The sequence below is a fragment of the Carcharhinus amblyrhynchos genome, chromosome 5 (assembly GCF_965287045.1).
Source record: "Carcharhinus amblyrhynchos chromosome 5, sCarAmb.v2.hapA, whole genome shotgun sequence".
Lineage (NCBI taxonomy): Eukaryota > Metazoa > Chordata > Chondrichthyes > Carcharhiniformes > Carcharhinidae > Carcharhinus > Carcharhinus amblyrhynchos.
This window is the reverse complement of record NC_137328.1, coordinates 1,293,661-1,315,053: the sequence shown is the minus strand read 5'-3', so window position 1 is coordinate 1,315,053 and position 21,393 is coordinate 1,293,661. Positions and strand designations below refer to the sequence as shown.

At 44.6% G+C, this 21,393-nt stretch overlaps 1 protein-coding gene across 8 annotated transcripts in view; it reads right to left on the bottom strand.

The window, feature by feature from the left end:
• bnc2 (basonuclin zinc finger protein 2) overlaps window positions 1-21,393 on the bottom strand; it is a 449,449-nt gene that overhangs the window by 145,708 nt on the left and 282,348 nt on the right. For all 8 annotated transcript variants that reach the window (XM_080188297.1, XM_080188298.1, XM_080188300.1 and 5 more), the window contains one exon: window positions 8,159-8,394. In XM_080188297.1, the coding sequence (XP_080044423.1) occupies window positions 8,159-8,394 (236 nt within the window). The remainder of the gene's footprint in view (window positions 1-8,158; window positions 8,395-21,393) is intronic.

The window sequence follows — 21,393 nt, the reverse complement described above, 5'->3', positions numbered from 1 at the left end:
GTCACTGGCTGTGAGGAGTCTGCACGTTCTCCCCATGTCTGCATGGGTTTCCTCCAGGTGCACCAGTTTCCTCCCACAGTCTGAAAGACGTGCTGGTTCGGTACACTGCTAAATTCTCCTTCAGTGTACCCGAACAGGCACCAGAGTTTGGTGACTAGGGGATTTTCCACAGTAACTTCATTACAGTGTTAATGTAAGCCTACTTCTCACACTAATAAATAAACTTTCAACTTCAACATTGAGAACTGACAACAGTGTTCTGTACTTGGTCACAAGAAGCTGCATTAGAATCTAATTATAGCCAGGGATTTGTCTCGTCGGAACTTCTGGCAATTGTTTATTTTTGCAAAATAGTATTAATTCCTGGAATAATAGAATGAAATGGGGAAAAGGTACCTTTAATTGATGAAAATATTTTGAAATGAGAAAGGAATGGACTGGGTAATGAATTGCATTTGACCTATTACACGGTCGGAGTACTGTCTTAATCACAGATTTTAAACTGTTATATCCTGCGACATGTTATGTTTTAGTTGAACGGGGATTACAATGCAGAAAATCTCTATTAACAGCATTCCCTAAATAAGCCACAAAATGTTAATCATCCTATATTTTCAGTGCTGTTTCTCATTGGTTTCCTGACATTCTGCCTAAACCCAATCAAAAATACACAGCATGCTAGATATCGGAGCTAGGTTCAGGGAGAATATTGGATAACTGCGAGTGATTAGACACCAATAAACTGATCACAGGCTCAGAACCCCCAGCTCTGATTTCTTTGAAATTGCTGGTGATTTTGGCCCAGTTTTGGTCACTTCCTGCCCCGACACTGACTGCTGTTGGTTATGACTGAGGTTTTTCAGAGTTTTGAAAAAGGAATCGATGGCCTGGATAGAGAGAAATTTCTTCCGCAGTTGGAGGCAACGTAGGACAGAGGCAGAGGGAGAGACAGGCAGACTCAGAGAGGCAGAGAGAGAGAGAGAGAGAGAAAGAGGCAGAGAGAGAGAAAGAGAGAGAGAGAAAGAAAGAGAGAGAGAGAAAGAAAGAGAGAGAGAGAAAGAAAGAGAGAGAGAGAAAGAAAGAGAGGGGCAGAGAGAGAGAGAGAGGCAGAGAGAGAGAAAGAGAAAGAGAGGGGCAGAGGCAGAGAGAGAGAGGCAGAGAGAGAGAGGCAGAGAGAGAGAGGCAGAGAGAGAGAGGCAGAGAGAGAAAGGCAGAGAGAGAGAGGCAGAGAGAGAGAGGCAGAGAGAGAGAGGCAGAGAGAGAGAGGCAGAGGCAGGCAGGCAGGCAGGCAGACAGACAGACAGAGAGAGAATGTCACGTAGGGAAGATGTTGGGAGGAGCACCATGTGGTAAATATGTGTGTTGACCCAGTGGGTGATAATCTGTTGGAGTGAATTTCCTGGCAGTTTGAGAAACCTTCTGATTTTCACTCCATTTGAGACAATCTGTGAATTTTATTGTGTTGATCTGTTTGTTTTCTTTTACGAGTGGGAAAATCTCGTCTTGAGTGACTGGGTGATGGGTGTGAACTCCTACCTGCTGACTGCAATGGCCAACCTACTGCAGGGGGGAACCTATCAGTTCTGAACATGCTAACTGCCCACTGCAGCCAGGTACCAGGGTGATGTCTCTTGGTCTAGTTACTGCCGCCAGTTAACATCCCACACTGTAAAATGTAGTCAGTCTGTCAGGATCGCCTGTTAATTGGGGAAAATCAATGCAACTCCTTGTGCTTATCAAATTAACACTAACTAATATTTGAAGATAAGATTATAGTCTTTGTTTCCAGTCAGTGTACTTGGGAACCAAATCTTTACAACTGCCTCCTGGTTGCCTTGGTTTCTTTGCTGCCAATTAGTACAGGATGAATGTTAATTTTATTTTTAAAAAGTATCCGTGGGACTTTATGCTTAATGTCATAACATTCAGGGGTAACTGCTGACTATGGGAAACACAAAACTCCTCAACTATCTCACCAACAAAGATCTATCTACCGTCTCTCCGGGTACATGGAAATATTTTATCCCATCTTCTTTCTCAGATCCAAATGGCTAGGATTCATTGTTAAGCTGCTGTCCCACAGCCTCAGCCCCAGCTCCTGGCAATCCCACATCAGTAAGAAGTCGGACAATACCAGGTTTAATCCTGCAACAAGCAGCGTGTTGAATGTTGGAGCGGTAGCTCCCTCACCCTCACCGCCACTCCCACCCCCCCTCCCCAGCCCACATCCTCACCTTCCCTTTTTCAGCTGGATATTCATTAGGAGTGGGACAATTGGCCGATGTTATCCACTCCTGAGCCTGAAGCCACCGAGTTCAATCACAATGCTCTACCACAGTCCCAGAAAAGACCAGAGACAACCAATCCACTTCCCCAGTTAATACTGCTTTCTACTGACTGAGCCACTGTGGATAGGCACACACATCCTCATGGTTTATGAATCAAAGGACAGTCCCAACTCCCCTCTAATAGTAAATAATCTCACAATGCCTGGTTAAAGTCCACCGGTTTATTTGGTAGCCTAAAGTTATGAGACTACTTACTATGCTTACCCCAGTCCAACGCCGGCAACTCCACATCATGCTTATCCCTGTAATAGTGAGATAGTCTTGCTATAGTGTCAGGGAGCAGGGTCTGAGGCAATTCTTAAGTTCAGCATACTCTGTAACTGATTGACAAAGTTTGATGTATATATATATATGGGACAAAACAGAATTAATCAGAAGTGAAAATGAGCAGGGGTGAATCAACCAACATCAGACACTCTGTCCAAGTCTCTTTTTTGAAATAAAAGACCAAATCCCACTGGGAGAAACCCTGTTCCTCTGGAGACCTGGGAGATATCTGTCTTTGGGTGGCTGATGTGGGAAAAGGGAGGGATGGGATTTAGACAAAGTGGGGGCAATTCCTTCCACAGTCCAACCTGCTGGACCTGACCTGGAGTTTTGATGCTGACACTGATTCACTGGTGTGGAAAATGTGTTCCAGAGTTCACTCAGATAGCAGTCATTTGGAGGCAAAAGAATCGCAACAGTTAAAATAAGAACTGGAAGTTAATATGCGGAAAGTTTGGATTGATTAAAGGGGTAGACGGATGTTTATACGAGGAGCCATTCGGAACTGTGTGTGGCCATTGGCTTTGAGCTGCCGACAACCATCAACACCAAAAGCAGCAAGAAAGGAGAAACTAGTTTCTTCACAATAGACGTTGGAACAGATCCAGAATCAAAGTGATCTGGAATGATACAGACTTCAGACAAACGCTACTCATTCATTAGGGATGGAGCTTCCTGAATCCTCAATTCTTCAGATTACAACAGCGTCCAGGACACTGACAGAGAGGTCAAGAGGATTACAATGGCATCCATGGCCTTTGCCTTCCATTACAAACAATAGATTGAAAGGAAGATACCTCTGGATTCATGAGCTCCATGTGTTGGGAATGTAATAGCAAGAGCAGAGTTTACCTTCCTGGGCCTTCTGCCACATTATTTTTGGATTTCTTGTCACGGAGATATGGATGACACAATCATATTGAAACTGTGATACTCAGCACAATTCTAACATTTCTGACACCGCTATCAACCTTGCTTCCCTTTTTTGCCCATGGGAACTACATGGAAGAGAAGAAACAGCTCCCAGAATCAAACCGCATGATTTGGAAAAGTGATGTAGGTTCATTTCACTGTGCTACAGGGAACTAGCTAAGATTATTCACTTTATACAGAGAATGACATGGCCAGTGAGGTGCAGATGACACATAACGAGCGAGTTAGATAGACAATACTGGGTTAGAATGACTTGGACAGGAGTGAATAGTTAACACCTGAAGGTTTGAGAACATGAATAGAGAGCAGGCGATCGCGATACTATAGGGGCTGTTCTCAAATCAGGGAGGCCTCATTTCCAAAACTTGTACCAGTTCCAGTGCTTTTCAAAGATCCACTCTCATTTCACCATCAAAATGCTTAACACATTTGTCAGAAATTCCTCTCTCCCCTATTTAAGCAGGGGTTTGAACCCAGTTATTTTCAATGTCCCGGCAAAGGAGAAAATAGGAGAAATGTTTTAATGACTGCAGGTGGCAGAAAGATGGCGGCTCCCAAAATATTGGCTGTAATTAAATGGACAATCCAACCCTGGAGAGTTCTTCACCTTCAGCTGGGACTGAGTAATTCCAGGGAAAGGAGGAAGATCGCTGCACAGAAACAAAACAAACCAGACACCTAAAACATACAGCGATACACTGGAGACGGTGTAGGAAAGATCTTTGGTAGGAATAATGGTAGGAAGGACTATTACTTACGGGGCGAAAAACTGCAGCAGGCGACAGTGCAGAGGGACCTCGGGGTCCTTGTGCATGAGTCGCAGAAACCCAGCTTGCAGGTGCAGCAGGTGGTCAGGAAGGCGAATGGGATGCTGGCCTTCATAGCGAGGGGGATAGAATATAAAAGTAGGGAGGTCTTGCTGCAGCTGTACAGGGCACTGGTGAGGCCGCAGCTGGAGTACTGTGTGCAGTTTTGGTCGCCGCACTTACACAAGGATACTTTGGCCTTGGAGGGAGTGCAGAGGAGGTTTACTAGGCTGATTCCGGAGTTGAGGGGGTTGAGCTATGAGGAGAGGCTGAATAAACTAGGCTTGTACTCGTTAGAGTTTAGAAGAATGAGGGGAGATCTCATTGAGACGTATAAGATGATGAATGGGATGGATAGGATAGAGGTGGAGAGGCTCTTCCCGCTCAGAAAGGACAGTAGGACTAGGGGGCACAGCCTCAAGATAAAGCGGGGGTGGTTTAGAATGGAGTTGAGGAGGAACTTCTTCACTCAAAGGGTGGTGAATCTCTGGAATTCTCTGCCCATTGAAGTGGTGGAGGCTGCCTCGCTCAATATTTTTAAGACGAGGGTTGATGGGTTTTTGATAAGCGAGGGGATTAAGGGTTATGGGGAGAGGGCGGGAATGTGGAACTGAGCCACGACAGATCAGCCATGATCTTATTGAATGGCGGGGCAGGCTCGAAGGGCTGGATGGCCTACTCCTGCTCCTATTTCTTATGTTCTTATCTAAAAGGATGATTCCAGAGTTGAAGATTGTATCCCACAGGAAAGAGTGAAGAGGCCGGGTGGGGCTCCAATCTGCAGAAAAGCAAAGGCTGACGGGTGACCTGATCCAAGTCTGTAAAGTTTTGAAAGAGTCCGATGGGGAAGACAGAAAGATGTTTCCACTTGTTGAGACAGAGCAGCATCAGAATGTAAGATAATTACTAATAAATCCAGTCGGGAATTCAGGATAAACTTATTAAACCCCCAAGAATTGTGAGAATGTGGAACTCATTCCCACAGGGATTGATATGTTGAAGAGGAATCTGGATGAGGGAGGGAGGGGGTGGGTAGGGAGGGAGGGAGGAAGGGGGTGGGTAGGAGGGAAGGAGGGAGGGAAGGAGGGGGGGAAGGGAGGGGGAAGGAGGGAGGGAGGGAGGGGGTGGGTAGGAGGGAGGGGGGAGGGGGCCAGGTAGGGAGGGAGGGAGCGGAGAGGGAGGGAGGAAACAGGGGAAGGCAGGGAGGGAGGTGTAAAAAGCTAAGTCGAGGTAGGGGAGAAGGAGGCTTGTGTGGGGCAGAAACACCAGCATGGAACAGTCAGGCCAAATGGCCTGTTTCTGTGCTGTAAATTTGTAGGAACAACTAAATTAAGAGCTGGCCATTTGGCCCCTCGAGCTAGCTCTACTAACTGCTGCCTCGCCCGCACCTGGACCATCCTCACTCTGTCCTCTCAGTCTTTGGACAGAGAGAGAGAGAGAGAGGCAGGGGGCTGGTGCTGGTGTGGTCAGCAGAGTGGAGAAGGCTCTGGAACCTTTACAAGTTACCAAGCTGAACCTGGGAGGGAGGATGGTCTCTGGTTGAAGAGATGCATCATGAGGCAATCTAAAGACTGTGTGCGCCCTGGTGAGCCTGAAGGAGAAATGGCCAGAATGGACCTTGCGCTCGTAGTCAGACTGGAAGTTCTCCAAAAACTGAAACAAGTGCCTTTCGTCCATCACTCAACTTTATAAACCGGCAAAATCATGAGACATGGACCCACTGAAGGTAGGAATGGCAATGGATATTTCCTTTGAAGACTGTAATAGGAATTTATCTTTTATTAAAATGATCTGTCTCCACGGGAATCTCTTAACTCAGTAAAAACGATTGCTAATTAGATAGCTGATATCCTAACAGATAATCACAAGATTATTAATCCTTGGCCATAACAGGCTTGTAACTGAGATGTGTGACAGTATGAAAGCAAATTATATTTGCACCAATCAGTTCAGTGTGAAAGTCCGAACTGACCCAGAGGGGGGATTTTTCCCATCCTACCTGCCACAGAATCGGAGCAGGCGGGACATGGACAATGCACAGGTCTGTTGACCTTGGGTGGGATTATCCAGTTTCGGGGCAAGCGTGACTGAAAAATCCCACCCTGAGAGTCTATCTCAGGCCTGAAGTCTAACTGCTTCCTTCCAGTTAGCGATCAAACCGGCTTTCAGTTTACACATACTTGAAGGATATAAAGTGAGAACTGTCTACATGTGAAATGAGCTCTTAATTTCCAAAACCCAGAGACATCTGACCATGAGTGTGAGACGCAGCTTCCTTGGTGGTCAAAAACGGAAATTCAAACATAAATCATTCAAAACACTTGTGATGAATTGGATTGGTTTTCTGAAACATGATAATTGACATGAAGATCACCACTTCTAAACTCAAGGGTTCCCGGTGTATTTTTTCCACCATCCTGGAAGTTCCTGTTGGCCCATGGGTTTCCATTCCAGTTTGTAAGTATGGAGTTCCTGACAGTGCAGCCACTTTCGGAATATGTCAACGATACATTGCAGTTTAATTCCAATTCATTTCTGTCTTTCATTCATCGATGTGACATAGCAGCTAAATTTACATTATTGTCTAAACCCAATAATGAAATAAACACAATGCAGGGAGCGGGGAGACATTACGTCAAAGAAAGTAAGTTCATGCTGAGTGTTGGTTATTGGACAAATGCAGAAACAGACAGAACTGAGAATTAGTTGCAGTGGGTTACATTTCACTAACAGCATCTGGAGTTTTATTTACCCAGCAAGATCTACCCGTGACCAAAACAGATTCACCAAAGCCAAACTCCATGTGACAAAGCAAATTATCGTGGAATGGCTACACTGAGCAACCAATTCTCCTGAAAATCTTTCAAAAAGGATATGGAGGTGGCACTAACTGTATTGAAATTTTCAGCTAAGATGTGTTCATTTTTCCAGGAAGTGGGGCAATTGGTCAATCGGTCAATCAACTTTTACTGCCATCAATTTAGAAATGATGGACTCAGAAATCTAGAGGAGGTTATATCTGAGTGTCAGACCCTGCTAAAAGATTGCTGGATCCTTTCATGAGCTTGGCACTGGCTCGCGGAGGCTGCTCTCTTGCCCACATCACTCTCTGAACTGGAAGGTTCAGTGGATTCAAGCCAGTTGGAGAGTGAATCAAAATCCTCCCAAAAGAGAAAGTTAACTCCCTTCCTCAAACATTCTCTTGGTAAAGAGAAAAGAAGAGATATTTCAATTAAAAGAAAATTGAATCGTTTGGATTCCAACCTTGACCCCTGCCTAGACCACAGGAAATCCCCACATGATGCCCTTGGTTGGTTGGGATTCGCAGGTACTCCTCGTCTGACCGGATGTCAGGCACCTAGTAAAGACCTGGAGGCAGGAACCCTCAACATGATGAGTCTCTCCTGACTTCACTCCCTGCTCCTGTTGATTGTTTTGCCAGGGAATGATGGAGCCCATTCCTGGTTGGGATTCAGAGGATGGTGGATCCCAGTCCAGTGAGTAGCAACACTGAGACATCCCCACAAGAAGGGACATGAAAAGCAGCCACGGAGTAGCTCAATATGGTGAGCAAATTATGTTTGGCATTAAAGCTATTTCTCTTCAACCTCTCAGGCAGCTGTCCCCAGTTATTGGCTGCCACAGAAGAGGCTGTGAACAGTAACATGTCAGCTTAATGAGGCAATGACATTCCTTACTCTACAATATTACCTCAGAACAGAGGCTAGTGAACAGAGCGAGGGTGGTCATGCTCACCAGGTGCTTTGAGTGGCGCTCTCTGCCACACGTTATGCTAGTTCCTACCTGAAGAATGTATCCGCGGACATAGTCTCGGAGAGTCCAGCCCAGGCCGTGAAGGATCTGAAGCACCTCCTCCTGTTTCAGTACACTGAAGAGACGGTCGAGAAGGATCTTGAGGCGCACAGGAACCGCCTGTGTCCCATATAACATCAGGCTGCTAATGTCAAACACCACATTGGATTGGACAATCTCCACCTGTGTTGGATGGTAGAGGTGTTGGGTGCTGAGCTTGTCCAACGCTGCAGAAAAGGAAATCACAAATTACTCTGATTGCTTAAGGAATCATACAGGAGGCCATTCAGCCCATGTACCTGTGTTGTCTCTTTGAAAATGCAAGTAGAATTATATCGAGGATACATTAGAGAAATGGATCAAGAAGAATTACCACACAACAGGGGAGTAAAAATATCTCCCACAAAAAAACTACTGAGGCTGGAGCTCAACTGAAAATTCCAAGACTGAGAGCAATAGGTTGGGGTTGGGTAAGGAGATTACAGAATGAAGATGGGTAATTGAAATTAAATTTATGGAAAAGCCATGATTTAATGGAATGGAGGAACACATTCCAGGACCTCCTTTTGTCCCGATAACTACTTAAAAATTAAATGTCACTCTGAACAATGAACTTGTTTGTGATATTGTGTCAATTATTTCTCACACATCTGGTGAAATGAATGTACATTTCTAGCATCACAACAGACCAATACTAACCAAGAGACTCCATCGCTTTCTATGGTTTGAATGGATTTTCCTTGCTTCCCACTTCTTGCTTGATTATCATTCAGCCACATCTGAGTGGCTGAGCTGCTGTTTCACATTTGCCAATAGCTCTATAGTTACCCACTCAGAGGCAAATAGAACTGCAGGACTGGGGATCGAGCAGGGCGATGGACCTGCTCTACAGACAGTTAGTTAAGAAAGAACACCAATGTTTCTACTTTCTCGGGAGGTCAAGGAAAATCAGCACATCCACTACAACTCTCACCAACCTTTATAGATACACCATAGAAAGCTTTCCTTCTGGTTGTATCACAGCTTGGTATGGGCTCCTGCTCTGACCAAGACCACAAGGAACTACAAAAGATTGTGAATGTAGCCCAATCCTTCACGCAAACCAGCCTCCCATCCATTGACTCTGTCTACACTTCCCGCTGCCTCATCAAAACAGCCAACATAATTAAAGACTCCACCTCGGACATTTTCTCTTCCAACTTCTTCCATCGGGAAAAGTCCGAGGTCACATACCAACCGACTCAAGAGTAGCTTCTTCCCTGCTACCATAGACTTTCGAATGGACCTACTTTATGTTAAACTGATTTTTCTCTACATCTGAACTGTGACTGCAAGACTATATTCTGCACCCTCTCCTTCCCTTCTCCCATATGTACTCTATGAATGGTATGCTTCATCTGCATAGTGCACAAGAAACAATATTTTTCACTGCATAATACTACTTGTGACAATAATCAAATCAAATGGCCTCCTCCTAGTCTGGAAATCTCTGAGGTAACTGGCATCACATTGGCAGGCTCAGAGCCTGGAGGGGGATGGTCCAATCAGAGAAGCAGCAGAGTACTGGGACCAGTTGAGGTTGTACCTGCAAGATGGTAATAGATACGGTAATTACCATGTCTCCATGGGATAAGGCAAGTGGGTTCTATAAGTGCCAGGGTTATCAGACTGGGGGTCACTGAGGGCAGTGGTGCCAATGCCGCAGGAGCAGCCATTGCCATGGGTGTGCCTTAATGGGGCAATTAATGCCCCTTCAGAGGAGCTTTTTAAAACAAGATTTGACATTGAGCAACTCTGGGGATATTTGGGCAGCTAAAAGAGGGACTTCAGGAGCAAAGAGATGTCGAGATGCTTAAAGAGCAAATGCAGAGAGAGAGAGAACACTGCTCTCTCATGTGGATGTGAAAAATTCCAGACCACAATTGCGAAGCAGAGCTGAGGAGTTCTCTGTAGCCCTCGGCCAATATTTACCCCTCAACTTACACCAGAAAGACAAATGAGCTGCTCAGTGCAGTGAGTTCAGTGGGAACTTGCTGCACACAACAACAGAGACCACACTGTGAAATGATTACCTCACTTACTGCAAGTCCTGTGGCTGTGAAAGACACGAGAGAAACCACAGACTGCAAATAAAATTAACCAGTTGCCGCAAATTAACTTCCACCCTTTCATTCGATCGATTCTGGAATTCTTGAAATAGAAACACAAAATACTGGAAAAACCCAGCAGGACTGGAACATCTGTGGAGGCAGGAACGCAGTCAATGCTTCAAGTCCGTATGATCCTTCTTCAGGGTTAGAGAGTGGAGAATGTGGGACTTTGCTTAGGGAGGGTGGAGCGAGGTCACTGATAGGTGGGAGCTCAGGAGAGATCGACAAAGGTGTCACGGGCACAAGATAAAGGGAGTGTTAATGGTTATGTTAAAGACTAAAGAAGGTGCAAATAGTGGAAAAAAGGTCAGTAGCAGAATATGTTACTAACAGAACAAGGGTCAGTGCTCCGTGAAAGTGATCCCTGAGAACAAATGACAGATGGCCCTGTGGGGCAATGGGATTAAACAATATATGATTACAGTGGACTAAATTGAAGGAGGTCCAAATGAAATTTTATCTCACCTGAAAGTTTAGACTCTTAGGCAGTTGAGGAGGGATGAGGGAAAGAGGCGGGAATTGTAATTCCAAGGGAAGGTGCCATGGGAACAGGATGAGGAGTGGGGGTTGATGGAGGAGTGGACCAGGCTGTCACAGAAAGAATGGTCCCTCCAGAATGCTGAATGGGGAGGCGAGGGAGGAGATGTGTTTGGCGGTGGCATCCTGCTAGAGTTTGCAGAGTCACTTAGACTCCAAGCATGACCCTGACCTTCCTGAAGTGGGCCATTTCAAAGCTCCACTGATCCCTAACCTTCTACTTTCCCCACTCCCGAAATAGTAAAAAATCCATCACACAGATCAGCTGGATAGTCAATATCTTTTCCCAAAGGTAGGGGAGTCAAACTAAAGGGTTTAAGGTGAAAGGTGAGAGGTAGAAAAGGGTCCAGAGGGGCAATTTTTTCACACAGAGGGTGATGAGTGTCTGGAACAAGCTGCCAGAGGCAGTAGTAGAGGTAGGTACAATTTTAAAAAGTGTTTAAACAGCTACATGGGTAAAATGGGTATTGAGGGATATGGGCCAAATGTGGGCAATTAGAACTAGCTTAGTGATTTTAAAAAAAGGGGTGGCATGGACGAGTTGGACAGAAGGGCTTGTTTCCATGCTGTAAATCTCTATGACTCTGTGACATTTCTCTTTCTTCAGCTCTAAAATATCATCCAGACTCAAAACATTAACCTAGTTTCACAAACCACAGATACTGCTAGACCTGTTGGATTTTTCCAGCGTTTCATTTCATCAGAGTTGCTGATGGTTCCAGCACTGTTAATAAAATGTTCGCTGAATTTAATACCCAATTTATACAGAAACCATGCACATATTTGTAGTATACCTCTTTGTAGTATACCTCTTTGTAGTATACATAAATGACTTGGAAGAGAGCGTAGGTGGTGTGATCAGCAAGTTTGCTGATGACACCAAGATGGCAGGGTTGGCAGGTACTGAAGTGGAATGTCAAGTGATACAACAGGAGATAGATAGGTTAGTGCATTGGGCAGATAGGTGGCAGATGGAATTTAATCCTGACAAATGCGAGGTGATGCATTTTGGAAGGAATAATGCAGAGAGGAGCTATGTGATAAAAGGTAGACAGGAGTATAGAAATACAGAGGGACCTGGGAGTGCAGGTTCACAAATCCATGAAGGTTGCGACACAAGTGGAGAAGGTTGTTAGGAAGGCTTATAGAATGTTAGCCTTTATAGGAAGGGGTATAGAGTATAAAAGCTGCCGTCTAATGCTTCAGTTGTACAGAACGTTGGTTAGACCGCATTTGGAGTACTGCGTCCAGTTCTGGTCACCTTACTACCGGAAGGACGTGGAGACTCTGGAAAGGGTGCAGAGGAGGTTTACCAGGATGTTACCTGGCATGGAGGGGCTGGGTTACGAGGAAAGGTTGGAGAAACTGGGACTTTTCTCCTTGGAAAGACGGAGATTGAGGGGGGACATGATAGAGGTATATAAGATACTGAAGGGAATAGATAGAGTTAATAGTGAGAGACTGCTCCCTAGACTGGGTACAAACACGAGAGGTCATGATTTAAGGGCGAGGGGGGAGAGGTATAATTTGGACGTGAGAGGAAGGTTCTTTACACAGAGAGTTGTGGGGGTATGGAACGCGCTACCGAGTAGGGTGGTGGAGGCAGGAATGTTGGACTCGTTTAAGGTTCAGTTGGACAGACACATGAGCGAAACGAGGATGGAGGGTTATAGTAGGGGCTATTAAATAAGGTCGGAACCTCGGGAGACCGGAAATGCAGATTTGTAAATTAACGTTTTTGTCTTTTTATTCCGCAGGTGGAGGTCCACCTCGTTGTCAAACGAGGGGCATGCACACAGTGGGTCGTGCATGGGCTGCTCTTGGAGGTTCCGGGAGTGGCCTAGTACTTCGTGTCGGTGTGTGTGCTTGATCCTGGACCGGTAGACGGGCGCCACAACAGCTCGGTGACTAGCACTGCTAGCTGTGCAGATACATGGATTTGGGTCAGTGTCTGTGGGAGTTTGTGCATTCTCCCTGTGGTTGCGTGGGTTTCCTCCGGGCGCTCCGATTTCCTCCCACACCCCAAAGATGTGCTCTTAGGCTGATTGGTTTTACCAAATTGACACTATTCTCCCCTGAATCTGGCTAAGTTAGGGGTTCCATTCATAGACACGCAGGGTAGAATAGGTGTAGGGTGATGTGGCAGCACGGGCTCGTTGGGCCGAAGGGCCCGTTTCCTGTGCTGGGTTGTTCTTTGTTCTTTATATATATATTACCCTATAACAAAGAGGATGTGGAGATACCTGAAAGGGTGCAAAAAAGATTTGAGTGATTGGTAACAGAACTGCGACATTATAACTATCATCTGGGTCCCTCTCTTTAGAGAAGAGAAAATTTGAGACCTGATAAGAGATCTTTCAGATTATGAAAGAGTTCAAAAGTGTAGACATGAAAAAGATGTTTCCATTTGCAGGAAGGCCTATATTAGAAGCTATAAGATAGTCATTAATAAACTGATCAAGATATTCAGAAAACTTCTACACCCAGAATGGGGCGAAGGTGGGATTCATTACCACATACAGTGATGGAGGTGAATAGTACACGAGGGAGAAACAGGAGGATTTGACAGTGTGACATGAAGTGGAGGAGGAGTTAGGGAGCAGCATAAACTTTAATACAGAGGTGACTGGCCGTGTTATTAACTGGATGTAAAGTGCTGTAGTGTCCAATCACTGGGTAAAGGAGCCTCTTTGGTCGTGTGAATAACATTTTCATAATCAGTCGATCCAGCCAATGGAAGAGGAAGGAAGCAGGTCTACAAATATTAGCAAAGTAGCAGCGAGGTCCAATGCAAACAGAGAGAATGATTCTTATTGTTGATCTGCCAAACAAAGCTTGACTGGAAATCAGAACCAATGGGCTCAGGAAATTAGGTTGAGAAAAAGCAATCCCAGGTCGTGTACAACTCCAGTATAAAGATTCATCACCAAGCAACAGGTGCCCCCCACTGCTTGCTGCTAGAAAGACTGGAATCTTGTTCTGCCCGTTTGCAGGATCACACGGGGGAAACATCATCTCCTCACTTGACAATCACATGAGGACTGTTGGTTCCCCATTCAAGTGAGTCAAAAGTAACATCACGCAGCACATCAAAGTAACACACAACGGAACTGTCTTGTAACATTGCTGAAGGAAAAATATTTTACAAAAATATGAATATTCTGTTTTTATCAAAAGTTACAACTTTCAGGACTTTGGAAGCTGCTGCTAGCTTTGAAAATAAGCTGCTTCATTAACAACTTTCCCTCCATCGTGAGGTCAGAAACAGGGATATTCCCAATGATTGCACAATGGTCAGTACTGTTGGGAAGCTGATGATTGAAGAACGTGTCTGTTCAGTAAGTCTTCATCGCCTTCTGGATTCTAACAGCACGTTTTTATTAACTACTTGTAATGCTAGCCAACTATACAGGAAGGGTACAGACAGGGAAGTATCTCCAACTTAGGTCTTAACACACCCCTGGCCAACACTAAACCTTCAGGTGAGATTTCGTGTGTCTTACATCACTGTTTGGATGGTACTGTACCCAGTTCCACATTAATCCTATATTTACCAGACCCTTATACTGCAAGTATCATTCACAACTCCTCGAGTAATGAAGCTGTCCCTGCCTGTATTAGGCAACTTGTTTGCTTTCTTTTGTAGAAACTTGGTGTCTGTCAATATGCACGATCTTCTTGGAGATCTCCTCCACTTGGAGCCGGCATTTTGCTGTGTCAATGGTAGCCATGATGTGGAGATACCGGCTTATTAGGTACGACCTGGGCAATGTCCAGGCTTGGGCTGATAAGAGGCAAACAACATTCACACCACACAAATGCCAGGCAATGACCACCTCCAATGAGAGGATAAAAAGCCTTCCATTTAAGATATAAATAAGGAGGAACTTCCCTTAGAGGGGCGTGAGTCTTTGGAATTCTCTGGAACAGTGGACACTAGGTCACTGAACGCACTCAAGGCTGACTTAGACAGATATTTGATCCAAGGAGTCAAATGTTATGGAGGACAAACAGGACAATGGGTGGAGTTGATGCCAAGTTTTGATCAGTCATGATCCTGTTAAACAGCAGAAGAGGTTCAAGGGGCTGAATGGCCTCCTGGTGTTCATATTTTTTATGCTCTTAGCTCTACATTAATAAGCCACCAATGTTTCCAACTAGCGTATTTAAATATTCTTTAATATCTTGAAGAATATTCATCAATTACCACAATTATAAAAACAGGAAATTGCCCTAATTCAGAATACAAAGTGATGGAACTGTCTGTTTGTGTATAATCATTTTATCTTCACCATGTTGAAAGAACTTGTGGTTCTGTACACATCATCCATCCATGTATACAGAAGAAATTAAAATTTCACAAAAAAGAAAATTTTTATTACATTTCCTATTATCTTATTCCAACAAGACTTCAGATAACTGTGAGTTTTTATAGCCCTAGGCAAACGCTCCCAATTACAACTTTTGCTCCAAACTTTGAACCAAATCCAGTTCCACACAGGGCTCTTTTTATTTAATAACGATCGAGTTTCCACTGTGTCCTGTCTTGTGCTTTAAGGCAGTCATGCAGCAGTCAGCACCTCAAGATAACAACATCTCGGGATAAAAGCAGCAGCATTAATGTCATTGTCGGCTGATCTCCCTTGCAAATCTTTTGGAGTTTTGACCGCAGATATGACACCTGTTTTTGTTTCCTCTGATCCTCGAACAGGCTCTCTGTGATGGGTTGCCTGACACACATTCTGCCAGATGTGAGCATAATAAAAATGAAGAAGTACTTGTCAGTGGGGTTGCCAGACAATTACATGAAAAATATTTCAGCGGGCTGCACTCGTTCCTCTCTATCCCACCCTCCCTCTCTCTCTCTCACACACAGACTCCCTCTGTCTCTGGCTGACTGTCCCCACTTTCTCTTAGCTTCATCCTCCTCCCTGTCTCTCTCACTCTAGCCCCCTTGCTCTCTTCTCCCCAATCCCTCCCTTCTATCTCTCTTCCCCTCTCTTGCTCCCTCCCCATCTTTCTCTCTCTACCCCTCCCATTTCTCTCTCTCCCCCTCTCGTGTTTATGTTCCTCCTTCCACTCTTCATTGAGCGCCATGAAGTTTTTTTTATGTTCCTTATGAGCTTCTCCCAAAATCTATTGTGGGTGCTCACTGTGGGAAGTGCAGTGTGCTGTGTATGTGACAAACATCTTGAGGCCATAAGTCTGAAGCCATGAGCTTTATGCAATGAATGATTGGAAACTTGTTGAGTAAAGATCACTATGTTGTGAGGGGTAGAAACGCGGAGAGCCTCTAAGGAAAACAGAAGAGACCAAGGATCCAAATGAAGTTGAGTGTACAGTTCCTGGAGGTCAGGCAGATCCATAGATACCATTAGCACAGAGGACTCTGTATAATTCTGGTCCCTTTACTACAAAAAGACAAGGAGAAGGTGCAGAAATTATTCACAAGGTTGATACAAGAGTTGGCAGGTTTATAACCATCAGGCTCTCTCAGATGGGGCTCCTTCCCAGAGAAAAAGAGGACCATACAGCGAGCTGATGGAAATCTTGAAAATTATGAAAAGGTTTGAAACGTAAAGATGTTGTTTCCACTTGCATGGGAAATCATCAATGGAAGATAACCACTAATAATTCCATCAGGAATTCAGGAGAAACTTTATATCCAGAGAATGGTGAGAATGTGGAACTCGCTATCACAGGGAATAACTGGGGTGAATCAAATGGACAGTTAAGGGGAGATATTTAGGGGGAAGCTGGATAAACACAAAGGAGAAAGGTAAGACTGTGCTGATAGGGTGAGATAAAAGGAGGTGAGAAGAGGATAGCGTGGAGCACAAACACTAGCATGGATCAGCTGGGCTGAATGGCCTGATTCTGTGCCATTGACACAATATTCACTGCAATTCAAAAGACTGCTTTGCGATTCCTTCAGGAAATCTCCTTGATGGCGTAGTCACCAATGGAATATCAGATAATGTTGCAGCACCATCACATGTTGCACAGCGCGAGGTAGAGCCAGGTGCAGCGGATAATGTATTGGAATTACACATTAATGATCTAACACTCAATATCAGAGAGTACAGCAAACATACACACACCCTGAGGCCAGAAAGGTGCCAGCTCAGGCAGCTTTTCAAGTTAATAGGGTTCAAGCCACCACTTGTTTGGAGCTGGCAACTTTTTCTTAATTGATTGATGGAACACGAGCATTATTATCCGGGCCAGTATTTATTGATGTGGAGATGCCGGCGTTGGACTGTCCAACTCCAGCATTTACTGTCCATCCCTGGGTGCTCTTGGACTGAATGATTTGCTAGGTGATTTCAGAAGGCAGTTGGCTAGACCAGATAAGGATGGCAGATTTCTTTCCCTTAAGGACGTTAGCGAACCAGATGGGTTTTTCCAACAATCGACAATGGTTTCATGGTCATCAGTAGATTCTTAATCCCAGATTTGTTTTATTAAATTCAAATTCCACCATCTGCAATTGCGGGATTCGAACCCGGGTCCTCAGAACATTGCTGAGTTTCTGGATTAATAATCTGGTGATAATACTACTGGACCATAGCCTCCCCAGCTGGAAGGAAACCTGTTAGTTCCATTCTTTCACTGGGAAGTGACAGAATCAGTTCAGCCAATTTCATTACAGCAACAAATAACTTAATTATACAAAACTGTCCTTGTACCAATCAGCAGTCAGTTTAAATCAGGTTGGATTTGCTTTGCCATTGGCCATTGCATGTCACTGTGGAGCTCCAAACACTATTCAGAGATTGCACTTTGTGAATTCTTTATCCAGCACGACCCCAGAAACAGACGCAGTTCCGGCATTTCAATCCTGTGTCCTACCCTCATGTCAGGACATCAACAGGGCCACCGATATAAAAGATCCTAACAAAATTATCAGTAGCCCGTTTCACACCTCCACACGTTTCTGAAATAAAACAGTCCACTTTGGAACCCCTTCTATCAAAGCAATTTTCTAACTACAGATAAGAATCAGGGAATTGTAGTGTACAGAAGGAAGTTATTAAAATGAATTCAACTCCCAAGCCCCTTCGCCATCACTTTGCAAATCTTTTCCATTGAAGTGGGTTTACAGTGGAGACCGTTTTTCTCTTCCAACGCCAATAGAATGGGTCAAATGGTCTCCCCCGAGCCGTAAATCTTTCTGTGCTCCTTTTTATCCAGTTCTTTTTGGAAGTTATTACAGGGTCTGTTTCTATCGGCCTATCATCGCAATCCAGATCACAAATTCACCCAGTCAAAACAATTCGCAGCTTCCCCTCTTCAGCCAACTTTCATTCCTCCCTGGGGATGTGGGCATCACTGGCTACACCAGCAGCTGCTGTCCATTCCCAATTTCCCTCGAGAAGGCAGTGCTGAGCCGCCATCTCTCACTGTTGATGTCTATGAAGTGTAGGTACACCCACAGTGCTGTTAGCAGGGGGAGCTCCAGGATTCTGATCTAATGGCAGTTAATGAATGGTGATATATTTCCAAGTCAGGGTTATGGCATTCCCAAGCATCTGCTAATCCTGTCCTTTTAACAATAGCAACATAGGAAATAGGAATAGGCCATTCAGCCCTTCGAACCTGCTCTGCTATTCATTTTGATCATGGCTGATCATCAAATTTAATATCCTGAACCCACCATTCCCCCCATCTCCCTTAATCCCTTTAACCATAAGAGCTATATTTAATTCCTTCTTGAAATCGCACAATATTTTGGCCTCAACCACTTTCTGTGGTAATGAATTCCACACATTTGGTGGCACAGTGGTTCGTGCTGCTGCCTCACAGCGCCAGGGACCCGAGTTCAATTCCCGATTTGGGTCACTGTCTGTGCAGAGTCTGCATGTTCTCCGTATCTGTGTGGGTTTCCTCTGGTTTCCTCCCACAGTCTGAAAGATGTGCTGGTTAGGTGCACTGTCCATGCTAAATTGCCCCCCAGTGTACCTGAACAGGTGCCAAAACGTGGCGACTAGGGGACTTTCACGCTACCTTCATTGCAGTGTTAATGCAAGCCTACTTGTGATGTTAATATTAAAATACTCACCATAAAATATTCTGGGTGAAGAAATATCTCCTCATCAGAATCCTAAAAGATTTATCCCTTATCCTTAAACTATGACCCCTAGTTCTAGACACCCCCACCATCGGGAACACTCTTTCTGAATGTACCCTGCCTAGTCCTGTTCTAGGTGGTAGAGATTATAGGTTGGAAGGTGCTGTTGAAGAAGTTTTGGTGAGTTAGTGCAGTGCATACTGTAGACAGCACACACCTCAGTTACTCTGTACCAGTGGTGGAGGGAATAAAAGCTTAAAATGGTAACATGCTGCTTTCTCCTGGATGGTGTAGAGCTTTCTGTGTTACCAGAGCTTCATTCGTCTTGGCAATTGGAATTATACCTCGTAAATAGAGAAAAATCTTTGCGCATTAAGCTTGTAAGCTCGGCATCAAATATTCAGCTTCTGACCCGCTCTTCTAGCTGGTCTGGTTAAGCTTCTCATGATTGGCAACAACCAGGATATTGATGCAGTGCCATTGAATGACAGGAGGAGATGGTTAGATTCTCTCTTGTTTATCAGGGACATTGCCTGGCCCTTATGCATCAACCCAAACCTGAATGTTGTCCAGGTCTGTTGCATTTGGACATGATCTGCTTCAGTTGCGAATGGTGTGGAACATTGTACATCACCTCTGACCTTATAACGGAGAGAAGGTCATTGATGAAGCAGCTGAAGATGGTTGGACTTAGATCACTACCCTGAGGGACTCCTACAGTGATGCCCCTAGATTGAGATAATTGACTTTGACCAGCCAGCGACGAGCCTTTCCCCCTCACAGCCCTACCGGGGCTCCTTGATGCTACACTCACATTCTGCCTTGATGCAAGGACAGTCATTCTCAGCTCAAGTTCAGCTCTTTGGTTCACAGAGCTGTAATGAGGTCAGGAGCTGAGTGGCCCTATGGAAACTGAAGTATATATCCATGAGCAGGTTATTGCTTTGTAAGTGCCACTTGATAGCACTGTTGATAACACATTCCATCGTTTTACTGATGACAGAGTGGATTGATGGGCCGGTAATTGGCTGGGTTGGATTTTTATTTATTAGTGTTACAACTAGGGCTTACATTAATACTGCAATGAAGTTATTGTGAAAATTGTCCTGTTTCTTGAGTACAGCACATACCTGGGCAGTTTTCCACACTGCTGGATAAATGCCAGTGTTGTAACTGGAACAGCTTTGGCTAAAGGCACAGCTAGTTCTGGAGCATAAGAATTCAGTACTGTTGCCAGAATGTCATTAGGGCCTTTGCGACATCCGTTACCTTCAGCCATTTTTTGATATCGCGTGGAGTGGATCGAATTGGCTGAAGATTGATGTTGTGATGCTGGAGATCTTTGGAGGAGGCGGAGGTGTATCCTTCACTCGGCACCTCTGGCTGAGTGGATGCTTTAACCTCATCTTTTACTCTGATGTGATGGATCCCCCATCATTGAGGATGGAGATATTTGTGGGGCCTCCTCCTCCAGTGAGTTGTTCAGTTGTCCATCACCGTTCAGAACTGCAGAGCTCAGATCTGAGCCATTGGCTGTGAAATCATTTTGCTCCGTCTCTCTCTTACTGCATCCACAGTTCAGTGTGCAAGTAGTCCTGTTGTAGCTTCAACAGATCAGATGTTCACTCCTCGGTATACAATGTTGCTCCTGTTGCCCTTCTGCAGTCCTCACCGATCAGAGATCGACTCCTGAGCTTGATGCTAAGAGTTTGTTTGTTACCTTGAATTAGTGTCCTCGGGATATCAAAATAATGACAATTAAAGAGGATGCATAAATAGAAAAAAAAATGGAGAAAATGGAAACGTTGTAAAATGGAAAACCTAGTTTTTGATCAAATGAATTTGCTTTGCAGTGGAGTACAGAGAGCTCCACCGGGCAAATATTGGGCTGGGGATAAAGAGACAGCTCCAAATCTGCAATCAGGAATTGGGAGGATAACACAGCAGGATTTAAAATGTTCTTCAAGGCTCATTATCAACAATGTGACAAAACAAGGATCAGGAAAAGTTTGGTGAATCTATCAGTTTTGCTCTATTTTAAATCCTACCCCATCCGTACAACCAAACCTCGGCACAAATATTCCCCAGTGCCTAAGGATCAACAAAAATCCAGCATGATCGCGGACTTTCACATCTCACTAACTGGACCCTGCACCAGAAAACTGAAACCACTGCATCCCATAGAGTCCTGGATCAGCTCAGCCAACCCTACCCCAACCCTTCACCCAACCAGAAATATATCCAGCTTCTCTTGAAATGAGTCAATAATTTGGACCCCATGTGCTTTCACTCTGCATTACACACAATCCAAATGAAATATCCACATCAGCAATGTCTTTTGAAGAGTTAGATTGAAGGGTGATTTGATTAAGTATTTATAATTATGAAGGAATTTGATAGGCCAGATATGGAGGAGACGTTTCCAGTTGTGTTGAGACAAAACAAGGGGTCACTTCTATAAAATATTC